Source organism: Rhinolophus ferrumequinum, chromosome X (genome assembly GCF_004115265.2).
Source record: "Rhinolophus ferrumequinum isolate MPI-CBG mRhiFer1 chromosome X, mRhiFer1_v1.p, whole genome shotgun sequence".
Taxonomy (NCBI): Eukaryota; Metazoa; Chordata; class Mammalia; order Chiroptera; family Rhinolophidae; genus Rhinolophus; species Rhinolophus ferrumequinum.
In genome coordinates this window covers 87,165,541-87,184,268 of record NC_046284.1, presented here as the reverse complement: position 1 = coordinate 87,184,268, position 18,728 = coordinate 87,165,541, and the positions used below count along the sequence as shown (strand labels likewise).

General features: G+C 39.8%; 1 protein-coding gene across 1 annotated transcript in view; it reads right to left on the bottom strand.

The window, feature by feature from the left end:
- Positions 1–18,728, bottom strand: part of SLC9A7 (solute carrier family 9 member A7) — a 165,794-nt gene that overhangs the window by 78,026 nt on the left and 69,040 nt on the right. Inside the window, 2 exon segments of the mRNA XM_033105983.1 lie at positions 2,091–2,168; positions 4,590–4,789. Of these exon segments, the coding sequence (XP_032961874.1) occupies positions 2,091–2,168; positions 4,590–4,789 (278 nt within the window).

The following is an 18,728-nucleotide window of genomic DNA, read 5'->3' as shown; positions in this document are numbered from 1 at the left end:
GGGTCTTGCTCTTCTAGTCGCCATGCTGCGAGCAAAAGAGGCAGCCTTTGACGGGACCAGCAATTTCTAGGATATCTCCATTTCAGCCTCCCGACCTGGGATTCTGACTGACCTGGCAGCTAAAGGGCATCTGTTTCCAATTCATCATGTGTAGTAAGGAGCCCCATTATCAAGGGCTAAGCTACATCATCCAACATGCGTTACCAGAGACTTTAGGTCATAAATGGATCATTCAATTGCCAGTTAGCTCCTTGTATCTGTTTATCAATGAGTTGGAAATCTGGGGGGAAATGGGTATAAGATAATTTTCTTCTGCCCTCACATTCTTGCAGAGTTTCTGTGAATAGAAGCAATGTATGTAAAAACAGAAATAAAGAATATATGTAAAGTTCCTAATATACATCAGATGCTCCATAAAGTATAACTATATTTATGTTTGTTGGAAATAGTTTTAAAAGCTTCTGGAAACTGCAGAGTTGCTTTGACAGAAGAACCAGACTGATGGGCAGGCATCCTCTCATAAAATGAGTTGGGAGTGTTCCCTCCTCTATGTTCTGAAAGAGTTTGTATAGGATTGGTGTTATTTTTTCCTTTAATGCCAGAGAGAATTCAGCAGTGAAGCCATGTAGGCTTGCAGAAATGTTTTAAATTATTAACTCAATGTATTCATTAATATAGAGCTGTTCAAGTTTTCTAACTCTTCTCAGGTCAGTTGTGGCAATTTGCATCTTTCAAGGAATTTGTCCATTTCACCTGGGTTGTCAAATTTCTTGGCACAAAGTTGTTTGTGGTATTCCCTTACTGTCCATTTAACGTCTGAAGGGCCTGTAGTGATGTCCCGTTTCATTCCTGATATAGGTAATTTTTCTTTTTTTCTTGATTGATCTATCAATTTTGAAGGCATTCTCTAGTTCCTAAGGGTGTTATCGAGCTTTATTGGTAGCCAAGATCTCTCTTCTCTCGGTTCATTGAAAATGTTTTCCTTTAGTCCTCATCCAGAAAGACAGCTGAAACAAGATCTCTGGTTTTGAACAAGGAAGGCCTTTGGGGAGCCCCCCCCAATGGGGCCGGGGGGGAAGGGAGCCACTCACACTATTTTACATAACTAGGGGCTGCTGAGCACAATGACCCTCAATAATAAGGATTGATTTTTAATTTTTTTTTAAATTTTGGAGTAATTATAAATTCACAGAAGTTGCAAAGATAGAACAGAGAGGTCTTGTGTACCTTTACCCAGTTTTGTCCACTGGTTATAACTGTAGCACAATATCAAAACCAAGAAAATGATACTGGTACCATATGTGTGCATAGTTCTAAGCTATTTTATCACATGTGTAGATTCGTGTAACCACCACTGCAATCAAGATACAGAACTGTTCCATCACCACAAAGACCCCCCTCAATCTACCCCTTTATAGTCACACCCACCCCCTCTCACTCCCACTATCCCTAACCCCTGAAAACCACTAGTCTGTTCTCCATCCCTATAATTTTGTCATTTCTAGAATGCTATATAAATGATGTCATACAGTACGTGACCTGAGATTGGGTTTTTTTCACTCAGCATATGCCTTTGAGATCCATCCAGATTACTATGTGTATCAATAGTTTGTTCCATTTTATTGATGAGTAGTATTCCATGATACATACACACACACACACACACACACATATATTCATTTCACCATTCGCCTATTATAGGACATTTTGGGGGCTTCTAGTTTTGGGCAACTACAAACAAAGTTGCTATGAACAATCATGTACAGACTTTTGTGTGAACTTCAGTTTTCATTTCTCTGGGATAAATCCTCAGGAATAAAATTGCTGGGTCATATGGTAATTTCAACTTTAGTTTTATACAATCTGTGTAACTGATTTCCAGAGTCGCGGTGCCATTTTACATTCCCACCGGCAATGTATGAGAGTTCCAGATTTTAAAACAGAAATGAATTACTGATGATGAGTCAACTATAGTCTCTGAGTGGGTACAGAACACAGCAATCTGGGAGAAGGAGAAAACTAAAAAGTTATGCAGGTAAATTAACACAGTTTCCCATGCTTTAAGAAATACTGGCAAACAAATCTCTTACCTTCTTTAAACTATACCCAGCATGGAAAATTATTGGAGGCAGCAGAATGTTGAAAAAGACCTCCGGATCAAACGTTACCTAAAAGTTTAAAAAGAAAAAAAAAGCTAATCTGTAGTTTAATACAAATTGGTGCTATAATATTTGCTTAGCATTTTAAGCCATTGGCTAACATTTGAATATTTAAAGCAAATAACATAAATGTGAAAAATCATGAACTCATCACAGGAGAGAAACCACAGATTCTCTGTGGACTGGCATGTTCTTCTCCATATAGCACTTCTGACTTCTACTTTTGGTGTGCTACTTACCACATATTAAGACACAAGCGTTCAACGCAATGTTGAGAACTCACAGAAAGCTTCTGGTCAATCTTTTTAAACAAGAAAGAAAAACAACTTGATTTTTATCAAACCTTTATAAAGGCTCAACTGCAATAAAAGATGCAGTCATGATTCTTTATTAATTTTCTGGCTCCTCCCACAGAACCATTTATAGACCTAGTTCTACTGAACTTACGTCTCTTTTGAGTGGCCAACGTTCTGTGATATGTGATACGGCCTAGATCAAAGTCTCCAATGATGCTAGTGGCTTCCTAAACATCAACATAAATTCAGCATCTCTAAGGGAATAAAATTACCTGTAGGTTTCATACAGGGAAATCACTCTGAAACCATTCAACCACCAAATCTTATCACACCCAGAAAAATATTAAGCATTCTATAAACCTCCTAATCTTTTTAAAGAATTTTTTTTATGTTGGTAGATTATTTGCTCTCATTTCAATTCATTAAGTTTTCATTCTAATTATTAAAAGTAAAGTTTGCATTTCTCTTTAGAAACTGGAAATGTTAATCAGCCTAATTAAAAGTAGAATGGTTCTCTCAAAATTATGTTTTATTCTATCTTCTTGCTAAAGATAAGATTAGTCTGAAAAGCAGGTTATGTCAGGATGAGAAGGGATCTTGGACAATACCTGCCTATCCAGTATGAGGACACTGGGACCAAAGAGAATGAGACATGCTGGAAGTTACCAAACCAAATAATGTACTCATACGAACCAGCACAAGAGTTTCCTGACACCCACTCTAATACTCTTTGCATCAACCAAACTGCCTCAACATGCCTCTTCGCCCCTCAACTAATGACAATAATCTTGTTCTTGTTTGTTCTCCCACCTTTGCTTTTGTACCACAAAAGTTTAAACAGAGAGGATTTAAACAAACATTTTTCTAAAGATAACACAGTGAAAGTCAGCTTCATCTTCTATTGTGATCTAAAAGATTAAAATGAGTTAGAACCTTTTCCCTTTTTTCCCTATCCTATCCAGTATGAAGGACTCAAGCAGCCATTTCAAAACAGCTATTAGCATGGTATTTACACTGGGTATCTTTCTCAGTTGGACTTCATTTCACAAATGTTTACGGAAATCCCATTCATTCTTACGAAGGACTGAAAACACAGGGCTCACGAGGACTGCCATTAGGGACACAGAGCAGGTGGGCAGATTGAATGCTCCAGGTGGAGAATACTTTTCATTAAGGATCAGGGTAGATCCTGAGAACAATAATAATTTAATTTTTGGAGCATAGGCTACATTCCTTCACGTGCATTAGCCTCATTCCATATTAAAAGCGGCTCCCACAATTTGGATCCCCCTTATACAGAAGCCTTCCTGCAGATAAGCCTGGGTCTATAAAGTAATAGAATATATGGGGATAAATATAGGCATACCTCGGAGATGTTGTGGGTTTGGTTCCAGACCACCATAATAAAGCCAGTATCGCAATAAAGCGATTTGTATTCTTTTTGCTGGTGACGGGTCTTGCCTTCAATTTGTTAAAAACACAATACCTGTGAAGCGCAATAAAGCGAAGCGCAATAAAACGAGGTATGCCTTGCAGATCTCCTGTTTATCCTGGAGATCACCCAAAGTGAGGAGCTACATAATCCTTTTTCCTCTGCAGTATTTTAGCTACTTCCAACATCAAAAGAAAACCAATGTTTGGACTCAAATTCTAAGACAACAAAGACAGTCTTCCTCCAAAGAATCATTAAGCCTCTGGCATCAATCCCCAATGAGAGAGGGCACTCAATAAATATTTGTAGAATATCGCAAAAGAACCATGAAGAACTAAGAATTAAACAAAGTAAAAGTGAAATCAATCTTAAAAAAGAAACAAGCTCATCCCTAAACCATAACAAGAGACACAGTAAAGAAAAGATGGGGGTTAGGGAAACGAGCTGAGTGGGGATGTACAAACATATTGCAACATCTGTGGCCCACATCAGCTACAGATCCTTTTAGCAAAGCTGCAAGGATAAAGTTCAAATCTGGTTCCTTCTCCTCATCATAGCCGCAAAGCTTCCCAGCAAAACTGAGCGCCAGGAATGTTACCGATGCTGTAGGAGTTTGAAAGGATTTCTCTCCACAAGGTCAAGACCAAATTGGAAAGTCAAAAACCACATCAGGACAACAGGGCTGAGTGCCCGCCAGCTCACCTTCCTCAGCATGTCATTCTGCTCTACATTGTTGATCTTGCCAGGGCTGATTTCTCCTTTCAGGGTGTATTCGAAGAACTTGCCACTGACATTAACTAACAAGGTGCTGAAGGCCCTGTCTTCCTGAGTGCAGCTGAGTGATTTGTCATGGCCACTGGTGGCAGGGGTGCCATACCTCAGAATCACCCCAACGATGAGCCCTGAAACAGAGTGGAGAAAAAAAAACCATCAGGCCTGTGGAAGGACAGGGAGCATGGAAATAATGGCGCAGATGATTTGCAACAAGAAACTCAGATGTAAGCTTAGAGCCCAGGTACAGGGTGTGTATTTTAGGAGCAACTTCACAGTCCTTCAAAAGGCTTAAATATCCATCTACTCTGGTTTAAGTCCCTCAGCCACCAGGAGGATAAGGTAGGGCGGCGGTTACTATAGCACTGAGTACTTTTAACAATTATCACATCTCATTTCTCAGGCTTTCGGTGGAGGAAGACGGGATGATAAGAACGGTTTCTTCTTATGGGATGGCAGCTTTTTTTCTGCCAAGGACAGCACAAAGCAGAACCTCCGAGCTCTTTGATTTGCACCAGCAGCAACCCTCAGGCCAGTCCTGCTGCCACCTGCCAACAAGGACCAGATTGCAGGAATTTCTAGTCACTACAAATGCAATTTGCTTTGCCACACACCAGAGGAAGGGAGAGAAAAGAAATGCTTATGCTTAGGTCATTTCAAGGACTGGGTGTCAGAGAGAAAGTAATTACATCTCTTGGGGCGCTAAACATCACAGCGCACATTTTTATCGTCATGATTCTGGGACTGCGGAGCTGGCTTATTGGGCCTGTAGCTATGATATAGCCAATATTATTAGCTGCAAGTCTCATTCCTTTAAGTCTCATTCCTTCTTAGTAAGGTTTTCCTGTTAGGAACCACCCCCAGCAAAGTCATGTATGAGGTCTGACAATTAAGTTTGCAAACTTGTTGCAACAATGTTGGTAACCTCTTTTGATATCAGAGGGATTATTCATTATGAATTTGTACCAACTGACAAATAGTTAACCAACTTTACTATTTGGAAGTGCTGAAAAGGCTGCATGACAAGTCAGACGACCTGAACTTATGGCCAACAATTCATGGCTCTTGCATCACGACACTGCACCACCTCACATGACACTGTCTGTGAGGGAGTTTTTAGCCAGTAAACAAATAACTGTATTGGAACACCCTCCCTACTCAACTGATCTGGCTCCCAATGACTTTTTTCTTTACCCAAAGATAAAGGAAATATTGAAAGGAAGACATTTTGATGACATTCAGTACATCAAGGGTAATACGACGACAGCTCTGATGGCCATTCCAGAAAAAGAGTTCCAAAATTGCTTTGAAGGGTGGACTAGGCACTGGCGTCAGTGCATAGCTTCCCAAGGGGAGTACTTCGAAGGTGACCGTAGTGATAGTCAGCAATGAGGTATGTAGCACTGTTTCCAGGATGAGTTTGCGAACTTAATTGTCCGACCTCGTAAGCATTTAATTCCATTAATGCTGGGGAAGGAACGCTGTTCCCCTGACCCTGGACAATAGTCACACATGCCCAAGTAAAAGTGAGCAAATGTGAAATTTTCCTCTTAGGATGAAAATTTCAGACTTCTCTATTCAGTTCTTTGCTAGCAACAGTGAAAGATAGAATGGTATAATGTCCCCTCACCCGATTTTGCCATTAAGGAAGAAAGTTACATGAGAAAAAGAATGAACAATATTTACTATATTTTATGTGTGTTCTATAATGTCTCTTATCACCAAGATATATGAGAACTCGCAAGACATTGCTGAAGAACAAACAGTACATAAAATCTTGGAAAAACTTAGAGTTCTTTAAGTCAAACTCTGTCTCTGTATTGCTTTATTATTATTATTATTGACTTATACTAATAGATACTTGCAGTTTGCTGACTTTTGTGAAAAAAATCAAGTTGTAAAATTTTATTACAAATTAAAAAATGAGGTTCTTAATAATATCAACTTGACCTGATATGGAACAATTTTGAAACCTTTAAAGGTGTATGAAAAACACCAGACTATGTAAAAAAAAAAAAACAAAAAAAAAAAAACACATTAGCTGTTACCAAAAAGATGTCTCTTTAGAGAAAAATAATAAAAACCCCATCATGCAGATAGTTCTAGTTATCTGGTCAGTGGGCACAAAGCAAGCACTTAAGGCCTTCAGTTTCCATCTTTTGTTCAGGTCTTATTGCTGGAATTTCATATTCATTTCTTTTTGTTGCGTGACTAACCCGGACGATGGTAGAGATTCTAAGTCCTCACTTGCTCAGCCTCTTCCTGCTCAGCCTCAGACCTGACTTCCCAGCTATGGTATCTTTGTCATCTTGTGGTTTAGGGTTTTCTGGGTGTCTGTGTTGGTAATGGAAGTTGTGGGGGCACCAACGTTGAGGTGGCTGCTGACCTTGCCTCTCTTCTCCTTGGTTTTCCTGCTCCTCTTCATTGCCATCCTAGGTGCGGAGGGGCTCTGAGTCATGGCCTATAACCCCAAGAGGTGATATGTCTCTCTGGTCTACCTGTTCTCTTTCACCCTGGTCATCAGCTTCTCCGTGCACAGGATTAGAATACTCTGGACAATACTCATAGGGTCTCCACACGGGGTACGGTGTGTGTGCTATTGGGCCTGGCATTCAGGGGCACTCTACAGTCCCTCGTTCTTTTCCCCATTCTCTCTTTTTTTTAATTAAAGTTTATTGGCGTAACAATGGTTAGTAAAGTTACATAGGTTTCAAGTGTACAATTCTGTAATACATACTCTATAAATCCCATTGTGTGTTCACCACCCAGAGTCAGTTCTCCTTCCATCACCATATATTTGATCCCCTTTACCCTCAGCTACGACTCCCTGCCCCCCTTACTCTCTGGTAACCACTAAATTTTTTTTGTATAATTGTCTTTATTTGTATAATTTTGCTGTAAACACATGGAAAACCCCTATAACGTTAATAATGTCTATAATGGCTATGTTCTGCTGCTTATTTACTGCCTGGCACTGGAAATCCACAAGGGCCTGCAACATTTGCTGCCTCTACACCCTTTTCTCCTTCAATAACATCGAATTCTAGTTTCTCTACCTCCTGTGCCAGGAAGGTGTTTCCTGAGGGTTACTCTTCTTATGGCAGGCTTGTGTACAAATGCATATTATTCGGTGACATTCCTGTGGATGAAACTACGTGTTTCTTACATTGAACCATTTTACTATTCCCCAAACTTTTACTGTGATGACCAGTGGGCTGCCACTGCCTCTGCCTCTGCTCATGGAGCCACACTGAGTGGTGGCAGTGCTGAGGAAGGGTGCCAGGCAGCTGCTAGGTCTCAGCCCCACTGCTCCTGGTTGCAGTGACAGGGTTGGTGACTGGGGCTGGCTGTGGCAGCCGTGGCTCCTCCCCAGCTATGATGGCAATGGTTGCTGGCAATGGGATGGCTGCTAAGGGCTCTCAGGGGTGCGCTCTCCATTCCAGATCATACTTAATATTGTTTTTTATTCTTATTTCACTCTCTAGTTAGTCATGTGGATGCAAAAGGGGTTCTATGGAAAGTACCCTCACTGGGTGATCTGATCATAAATTCCTAACTGGGCAGATTATGGTGGGTAGTCACGCCACAGGTATATAACTTCTTTAGTAAAAGGCTTACCTTTGCCTTAAGCAAGCTGTCCTTTGTTTTTGTGCATCTAAGTTAACACACCCTTGATATGCCTCTTTTTTTCAGACCCCTCCTTCTAAGGCATGACCACCCTCAAGAGAGCACACACAATCTTAAGTATCCTGTAATCTGACCCCTGCCTTACTTTCTCCCACCTGCATGTAGTCTTCCTTAGTACCCCCCTTAATTCCAAGTGCATAAAAGAAGCTGCAAACTGTCATTCCTTGGAAATATTTTTCTCAGTCTGGTGAGATCTTGCTTCCAGGTGTATCCTCTGTTTGGCTCAAATAAATTCTTATAAAAATTCTCTACAGGTTTGAATGTTTTTATGTTGATTGCAGTTATTTTCTCACGAAGTTTTTAACATGCCAAAAATAAATCCATGGCCCTTCAACACTCATCAGGATTTTTTGTAGAATCTGGAGAAGGATACCTGTCACTTGACTGAACTTAAATGTCTTATTCGGGAAACCAAAATAAGTCATTTACAGAAGACTCGCCTCCCAAACCAATAGCTACTTCACGTAATTCACTGTGTCTTAACTGTACTAGCCTCATTATTAGCAGAGTAACTAAAAAACTTAACCATAGTAGTATAGGTTCCCCAGAATGACGACAACTCTAACAAAAAAGGAACTGTGATATTGTGATTTATAATAAATAGATATATATTTGGTCTTCACCCCAGTTTTCTGGTACACAGCTCCTAAACCCCTTGGAATCTTGGGAAGTAGTGATAAGTGTCTTTTTGCATGCTGAGATGACTGGTGGCTGGAGAGTCCTAGGTTAGCCCCAGGATGGGGGCTTGTTTCACAGGAGATGAGAGAGTTGGAACTTTCAACCCCACCCCACCCCTGACCTCCAGGCAGGGGAGAGGGTTAGAGGTTGAGTTAATCACGAATGGCCAATGATTTAATTAATCATGCCTACATAATGGAGCCTCTGTAAACATCCTGAAAGTCTGAGAGTCCAGAGAGCTTCTGATCTGGTGAACACATGGAGATGCTGGGAGAGTGGCACACTCAGAGACCATGGAAACTCAGTGTCCCTTCTTCCATACCTCGCCATATGCATCTTTTCCATATAGGTGTTCCTGGGTTATATCCTTTTATTATAAACCGGTGATGTAATAAGTAAACTGTTTTCCTGAGTTCTTTGAGCTATTCTAGCAAATGATCAAACCCGAGGAGGAGGTTGTGGGAAATATCTGATTTATAGCCACTTGGTCAGAAGCCCAGGTGAGCAGAGGATAATGAGAGGCCAGCAGATTCCTGGACTACATCTAAGGACCTTTCAAGTCATATAGTCAGTTTTTTGTTTTGTTTTGTTTTAGATCAGGTATATGAGTTGTTTCTGCCTCATACTCTGACATTTCCAAAATCAACGACAGTGTACCTGTGGCTGAGTCATGACTCAGCACATTTTAATTGTTGTTTTACGTATTTCCCATTTAATTAAACACAATCAAATTCAAGTAAATTGCCAAAGGACTAGACAACAAAATTACTACAGCAGATTATCACACACTTTCCTGACCTGTGTGCTACTCTTTAAAGGCTGAGGACAAGATTTTCAGCTAAACACCAGCTACTCTTCAGAATAAATTAATCAATCTTTCCTCTAAGCCTCTTCCTGGAACTCACTTCCCACTCTCTCCTCCCTAACCATCTTCACTGGGTTCACTCCTACTCATTCTTCAAATCACACTGTAGATATCACTTCTTCCTGTCAGGGAAGTCCTTCCTGATCCCTCAGGGCTGGATTGGATTCTCCACAATCATGGGGGCCCTCACAGACTTCAACATGAAAGAGGCTCCCTGGGATTGTTTCCAGAGCACAACCTATGCGAGCTTACGTGGCAGCCCTGCTCATCACGCATCTCCTCAACACAGTCTCTGACAGTGACTGTATTCTCAGAACAATGACAGCATTACACTGTGACTGCCTGTTCCTCACCCCCAGGGCTAATTTTCTTCGGGGCAATGCTCAAGGGGTACTCACCAGCCACCCCTACATCTGACCCACCAGAGCCACTCAATAAATGACAATAGCCTATGAAGACATTAGCCAGTAGCCATCTATTAACAAGGAATTATCTCATTTAAGTTCTAGGAAAAGAGCCTTATTTCTGACCCGTAAGGGAGCAGCTACATATTTTCAAGCTCTTATCTGCTATAAAATCCAAGGATTCCCACATTTATCAACCTTTAAAATTTGACCCAAATGAATAAATAAAATTCAAGTACTCTCACAGGTTAAAAATCTTCCAATGGTTTTATGAGGCATATTACAGACTCTACCTCCCTAGAAGCTCTGAAGTTAAGCAACACTGCAAATAAACAAATACACCAATCAGTTATCTTAGAGAACCATGAAACTGGAACACACAACAGCAACTACATTTGCTACTCTAGTTACTTGAATTACTAAAGGATAGTTGAGTCTTAAACTGAAATAAATGCAAATACATAGGTCCACATGGGAAAGGGGGAGGATTTTGAGAACAAATGGCAAAATAAATGAATAAAACAGATTGTATTACCCCAGTTTTAATTTATTATGGTATATATTTTTAAAACAATTAAACAAAATAAAACCTATTTGAATTCATCTGAATTCAAAGATTATCAACCAAAATAAACTATCTGCTATGTACTGAACTGTGTCCTCTCAAACTTCATACGTTGAAGTCCTAACCTCCCATGTGACTATATTTGGAGATAAGAGTTTCAGTTGGTAATTAAGGTTAAATGAGGTCATAAGGGTGGGGTCTTAATCCGATAGAACTGGTGGCCTTAAAGGAGGAACACAGATCTCTCTGCCTCCGTGCACACACACACAGAGGAAAGGCCAAGTGAGCACACAGTGAGAAGGCAGCCATCTGCAAACCAGGAAGGCTTCTTCCCAGAACCCAACCCTGCTGGCATCCTGATCTCCCATTTCCAGCTTGCAGAACTGTGAGAAAATAAATTTATGTTGTTTCAGCCACCCAGTCTGTGGTATTTTGTTGTAGCAGCCTGAGCAGACTAATACACTACCTTCTTGAGAAACTGCAGGTAGCTTCTCTAGACTATCAATAATATCTCTACAGCTAACTCACATCCCACCTGCCAACTAGGAAATAATTCTTTTACAGACAAGAAGTTAGGGTCCCACCACTCTAACACATGGTCCCTAACCCCTACTCTAGAAATGTTTCCTGTTTGTTTGTTTTCCTTTCTCATACCATCATCACAATGAGTTATCTTAATCTGCCAAAGGAAACTTTCACCATATTGACCTCATGTCATGAACCCCTACTTTTATAGAGAGTATTATCCTATGGCACTAACCAAGAAACTAACATACCTCTGTTCTCCTTGATCAACCTTGATGAGGCCAGACCAAAGATTAATTTTCATTAATGCCTTTAAAATATCACATACTTGGGAAGATGTTGAAAATGTGGTGTGGTTAGAAATTTAGTTGTAGGCACACAATGCATAATTTTTTTTACTTAGATGACCAATACAAGAATTGTAAAAAGGGGGACAGATTTAAATTCAAATTGATTATTACATATACTAGTAAGATAACTATAAGAAGACTATAGAGCATCCCTTTTAAAAACTTTATTATGAAATATATCAGATACCTTACAGTTATAGTACCTATGAGGGATAAAGGATATCATAATTGGGAAGGTATACACAAAGGTACTGGTAATTTTCTGTTTCTTAAGCTCGGCAGTGAATACAGAGATATTTATTCTATTTTTTATCTGTATATAAGTTATATATACTATTTTGTATACAGGCAAAGCTCGTTTTATTGTGCTTCATTTTATTGTACTTCACAGATGTTGCATTTTTTACAAATTGAAGGCAAGACTCTCCACCAGCAAAAAGACTGTGACTCACTTTATTGTGATATCCCTCTATTACTGTGGTCTGGAACTGCACTTGCAATATCTCTAAGGTATGCCTGTGGTATTTAATATATTTCATAAGAATTTATCTTGGTAAGAATGGTCTACCAGACATCTATATGGCTATCACACTCAACTTAACCAGCAATATACTCCCAAGAGAGCTAAGCACCCTTTACCCTTCTCAATCAAGTTCCCCACTTCCTACCCCCTAGAAACCACTAGCCTGAATTTGGTGTTTATTATGCCCTTAGAGTTTAATTGCAGATATATGTTATTTAATTTTGCATGGCTTTGAATTATGCATGGTATGAATTATTCTGTAACTTGCTTTTTTTCACCCCACAATATGCCTGGGAGTGTTATCCATACTGACATGTGGCTCTGGTTCTTGTGGTCTCACTGCTGTGTAACATTTCAACATGTGGATATATTTTCCTTCTGCTCCTCTGCACCATTTCCTGAATAACTGTTTCAGATTCAGTATTTGGTTTGCCAATTCTTTCTTCAGTTCTTAACCTATAAATTGGGTTTGTAATTTCAATGACTATTTTCAATTTCTTGAAATTCTATCTGGTTCTTTTCCAAATATGCCTGACTTTTTGTTTCTTAACAGAATCTGAACTAAGAGTTGAATATATTTACAACCCTCAGCTCTGTACTCTATGGCTGATGTTCACTTATTCCCATGTACTTCGTGGGATAGATAACAACACATTATTATAAAAGGCTTAAATGTCTCTTCCAAAGGGTACTGGCTAAATAAATTGTGGTACCTTCATATAACAGAGTCTGTAGCCATTATATTTAAAAGAATGTGTTGAGTAGAATGAGTTTTTTACAAATTTTGGATATTAACCCCTTATCAGACATATGATTGACAAATATCTTCTCCCATTCTGTAGGATCCCTTTTTGTTTTATTGATGGTTTCCTTTGCTGTGAAACAACTTTTTACTTTGACATAATCCCATGTTTATTTTTTCTCTTACTTTCCTTGCCCAAGGGGATATGTCAGTAAAAATGTTATTCCAGGTAATGTCTGTAAACTTTCTTACTGTATTTTCTTCTAGGAGTTTTACGGTTTCAGATCTTACATTTAAGTCTTTAATCCATTCTGAATTTATTCTTGCATATGGTGTAAGGAGGTGGTCCAGCTTCATTTTTTTGCATGTGTCTGTCCAGGTTTCCCAGCTAAAGATTTTGTGGGTTATCCGATGGACATTTGTCTCATTAGGGAGACCACCTCAGGGATGGTGTAGATGCCTGATCACTGCGCTGTACACCTGAAGCTGAATAATAATGAATGTCAACTATAATTATATATATTATATTATATATAATTATATATATTATATATATATATATATATATATATATATATAGTCACAAGAAGTGAAGTACAGCATGAGGAATAGGGATAGTGAAAATGTAACAGCTGTATGCAATGTCAAAGGGGTAGTAGATTGGGGGACGGGGGTTATCACTTTTTGAGGAGTATAAATGACAAATGTCTAACTATTACATTGTTTTGTACACCTGAAACTAATAAAAAATAAAAATAAAAAATAAAAAAAGAATGCAACAACACTACATACATTAAGTGAAAATCAAGAAAGGTGCAAAACAAGTTGTATAGCATGCTACCTTTTGCATAGGAGATACAAAGAAAATCTATCTCAGGTTCATAAATGCAGCAAAACTCCTTGGAAAGATATACACAAGAAAGTGTAACAGTGGTTGACTCTAGGGAGGGGACATTTTCGTGGCTGGGATTCAGAGGAAATATGGGACTTAATTTTCATTGTTGAGCCATTTGAATTTTATACCATGTACAATATATAATTCCTATTAAAAATAAAAATGACAGCTTTTTATTTGTAATGACATAAGCCAGGCCATTTCCTACCTCTCTGCTCTTGGTACAGGCTGTCCACACTGTCAGATCTGTCTGCCACTCTCCACCGCCACCCCTCTACCTGATCAGTTCCCAGGAACCTGCAATACTCAGATGAAACAGCACCACCTTTGTCACAAAGCTAAAAACACCTTCCTCTGTGCTGTCAGCGCACGTATACTGGTTATTGTGTGTCCTCGCCCCCCATGAGACTGCAAATTCCACTGAACCCAGCACAATGTCTGGAACATGGTCATCACTCAATTAATGTTTGCTGAAAGAATGAAATAACGAACATGAAAAAATATAATTTGACTACACATCAGATTAACAGATTATACACATATGGAAGCATTAATTCCCTAAATTATGAACATAACGCCTCCCACACACACATATGCACACACAATTTATGTCTGGGTTTTGACAGGCAACAAAACAGCATCTAGAAAGATTAGAGTTTTGTGTTTTTGTTGCAATTTTTTGAGTCATGAAACTGGTGTCTGGGAAGTATCCAAAGCCAACAATCAGAGTCAACATTAATGACACAACTAGAAACACTTTACACCATATACCCAGCAAAATCTTTTATGTGTTTATGAGGGCAGAATAAAATGTAATTACTCACTGGTTTTAACTCAGCCCAGCTTAAAACTATATCACATTTAACAGCCAACTTGAAAAAGTGAGTTTAAAACAAAACACACAGTAGAGAAGCTATAATACAATGTTGTTCATCCTGCTAAGAGTTGGTACTAAACCCATGTACTCTGCATTCCAGGAGGGGAGGGGTCTGGGCTGAGTGCTGAGGAAAAACGGTGCTGGCCAGGACACAACACCTGCCCTCCTGAGCCCCCCGCACACACACCCCTGCCTGCCTGAGGAACACATAACTAATGATAAAGCCAGTCAGGCTGTGACAAGTACCATAAAACAGAGGCATAAAAGGAGGCATAGTGGGAAACAGGATGAATAATTCTTTGAGGTGAAAAAGTAGCTGAGCAAAACTTCACAGAAACTGTGACTCCTCAGTTGTGCCTTTCAAGATGAGTCACACTTTTATGGATGAAAGAAGAGGGGTTGTGAACTGTATTTCAGGGAAAGCCATCAGCATGAAGTGGGAAAGTGAACACTAACCACAGCAGCATGGATGGAGCACAGACCATGTTAAGAGAAAGGTGGAGGGTGGAGACCAAGTGTCAAGGAGTAAGGTTGGTACAAGGAAGATGGTGAGCCGTCTCTTTAAGGCACGCTCCTGACAGCAGACTTTTCCCACAGGAAACAGGCCACAGAGACTTCTGGGCTACGAAGGGACATAATTAGGCCTGCTTTTTAGAAGATGCCATAGGAGCAGTACAGAGAATTAACTGCAGGAGACAGAGGCTACAAGAACTTTATCAAGCTGTCCTAAAAGCCTCATGCCTCTCAGGGGGAAAAATAATCAAAATTATTCCTCCAATTAAGAGGATCCCTACATTACCCTCTTGTAGATGGGGAAAATGGGGGGTTCTCGCAGGGTCATCTGATCATAAATTCCTAACTGGGCAGGTCACAGAGGGTAGTCAAGTGTCAGGCGTATAACTTTTTTAGTAAAAGGTTTATCTTTCCCATAAGCAAGCCCTGTCCCGTTGTTTTTGTGCATGTAGGTTAACAATCCTTTAAATAATCATAAGCATTCTCAGGAAAGCACTTAATCTCGTTAACTATCCAGTAATCCGATTCCCACCTTGCTTTCTCCCATCTTCATGTAATCTTCCTTCCCTTCCCTTCCCTTCAGATGCATAAAAGAACCTGCAAAACTGTCATTCTCACAGCATTTGAGATCCTGCTTTGGAGCAATCATCACTAGTTTGGCTCAAATAAGTTCTTCTAAAAATTCTTTACAAGTTTGGACATTTCTTACATTGACTATCTTCCTCCACCTCTTTCTTTTGTTCAAGCACTGGTTATCATTCAGGTTCACACAAATGGGACCCAGAATGTTCTGAAAAGTTACCCTCCCAAACCTACAGATTATGACAGATTAATGAGAAACAGAGACATATCAACCAAATGTGGTTGTAGGAACGTTATTTGCATCTTAAGTCAAACTAAAAAAAAAAAGTCAATTGGGAAAATATGAACTCACTGGATATTTGACAAACATTTTGTGGCTATATTTTTTTAAAGCTTCCTGATCTTTTGCAGATAAATAATTAAAATAAAATTAAATAAAAGTTGAGATTTTGTGCCAATGACATGGGAAGGAGTAGCGGTGGGGGATACAGATAAAGCATGATTGACCATGACCTGGTAATTAACGAGGCTGGGTAATGGGTACATGGGGTTTGGTTTATTGTACGTGTGTATGCACACACGCACACTTCTCACACCACCAAGCAATTCTCCAACACCAGCTGGGTGTCCTCCAATTCAGTTCAATTCTGACACTATTTACTTGGATACCCATAAGACTTCCCACTGCACCCCACCCCCAACTTCAGATGCCAATTGCAAGTCCAGATTGTTACCTATCTTTCTGACCAACCAGCTATAGATCAGAGCTACCATGTTTCCCCGAAAATAAGACCTAGCCAGACCATCAGCTCTCATGCGTCTTTTGGAGCAAAAATTAATATAAGACCCGGTCTTATTTTACTATAAGTAAAATATTATAAGTAAAGTATTTTACTTATAGTAAAATAAGACCGGGTCTTATGTAATATAATATAATATAATGTAATATAATATAATATAATATAATACCGGGTCTTATATTAATTTTTGCTCCAAAAGACGCATGAGAGCTGATGGTCCGGCTAGGTCTTATTTTCGGGGAAACACAGTATAGATCAGAGGTCCCTACAACCCCCTCCTTGCGTTCAATTAATTTGCTAGAGCAGCTCACAGAACTCAGAAAACATTTTACTTACTAGATCAACAGTTTATTATAAAAGGATATAACTCAGGAACAGCCAGATGGAAGAGATGCCTAGGGCAAGGTATGGCGGGGTACAAAGCTGCCATGCCCTCTCTGAGCATGATACTCTCACAACACCTCCACACGTCACCAACCTGGAAACTCTACAACTTTGTCATTTTGGGTTATTATGGAGGCTTCCTATATAGACATGATTGATTAAATCATTGGCCATTGGTGACTTAGCTGAATTTCCAGTCCCTCTCCCCTACCACTTGGTTCCCCTGGCAACCCGGCCCCATCCTTAGGTGCTTTCCCAAAGTCACCTCATTAACATAAACTCAGGTGTGGTTGAAAGGGGGTTGTTTTCAACATCAAGACAACTTTATTGCTCTGAATCCCTTAGGAAACTTCAAGGCTTTTAGGAGCTCTGTGACCAAATAGGTATTTCTTATTATAAATCACAATATCACAATACTATTGTCTTGACTTTTATGTGTTTGAAATTTTCCATAATGAAAAAATTTAAAGTGAACAAGTCATCTGCCCAACATGAAGCTTTAAAGCAGTGATTCTAGCAAGTGTAGGTCTAGCACACTCTTCTCCCCCATGTTCCAGAACCCTACATCCAAATTCCTGCTCTGACATCTCCCTAACACCTCTAACTCAACAGGTCCAAGAGGTAACTCTCAATCCTCCCTGTAAACATTGTTTCTCTTTCCCATTTCCTGTTCCTGTAAGAACTAGATACCTGTGAGTCATCCTTATCTCATTTACCCCCAAAGCAGTCACCTAGTTCTGCACAGTGGCAACCATTCTTCTCACAAGAACATCTGAAAACAGCCTCCTAGCCCTGCATCCATCTCATGCTCCTCAGCAGTCTACCTCAAAACCACTGCAAGGACAATAATTCTAAAATAAACATCTCTGCCTAGCTTAAAGTCTTACAGTGACTCCACCATCTATAGGACAAGAGCCTCCACTTCTCAGCAAAGCACAATCTGTCGCTCTCTTTGAGTTTATGTGGTCAGGAGGTTTTCCTGATCCCATCTTAGTGAATCGAGGGAGTCCTCACAAAGGAAATGAATCGCATTTAGAGTGAATTGTCTGACTAGTGAGCAGCACCCAGTTCACACATGAGGCTCAGTCACAGTAGGCGATCATCTCCTGGCCCGGCAGCCCTTACTGGAAAGCCAGCGTCACCACCAGTCAGCCAGCACCTTCTCGGGTCTGTACACATGCGATGGCCTACCTGACTGTCCCCACAGGAGAAGGGACCCAAGGTTCACATACATACAGAAGCCAGTTGGATGGGCAAAATGTGGCCACAAAACAGAATTTGTGTATGTGAGACAAAATGATTTTAAAGTGCAAACTCAAACCCAATCAACTGGCTTCCTTCTTAATAACAGTGACAGCACCTAAGCAAAGGAGTCCAAATAGATATTAACCATAAAAGATGGAGAAATTAAGCCATGAAAAAGGACATACTTTCTGTTAAGAATAACAAATAGGGACACAAATCACCTTTAATAAAGGTACTCAAAATAGGTTAGCAAAATACAAGTGGGAAATGTTTGGAGAATATGTCAGCCACTGGAGAGCAGAGCCTAAGATGTCTTTTTCCAGAACCATGGACTATGTTGTCTACTTCTTCCTTCCACATGCATCTCAAACTATAGCTTTTGTTTGCAGAGAGATGAAAAATGTCTCCCTGGCCTCAAAGCACTGATACTAAGTA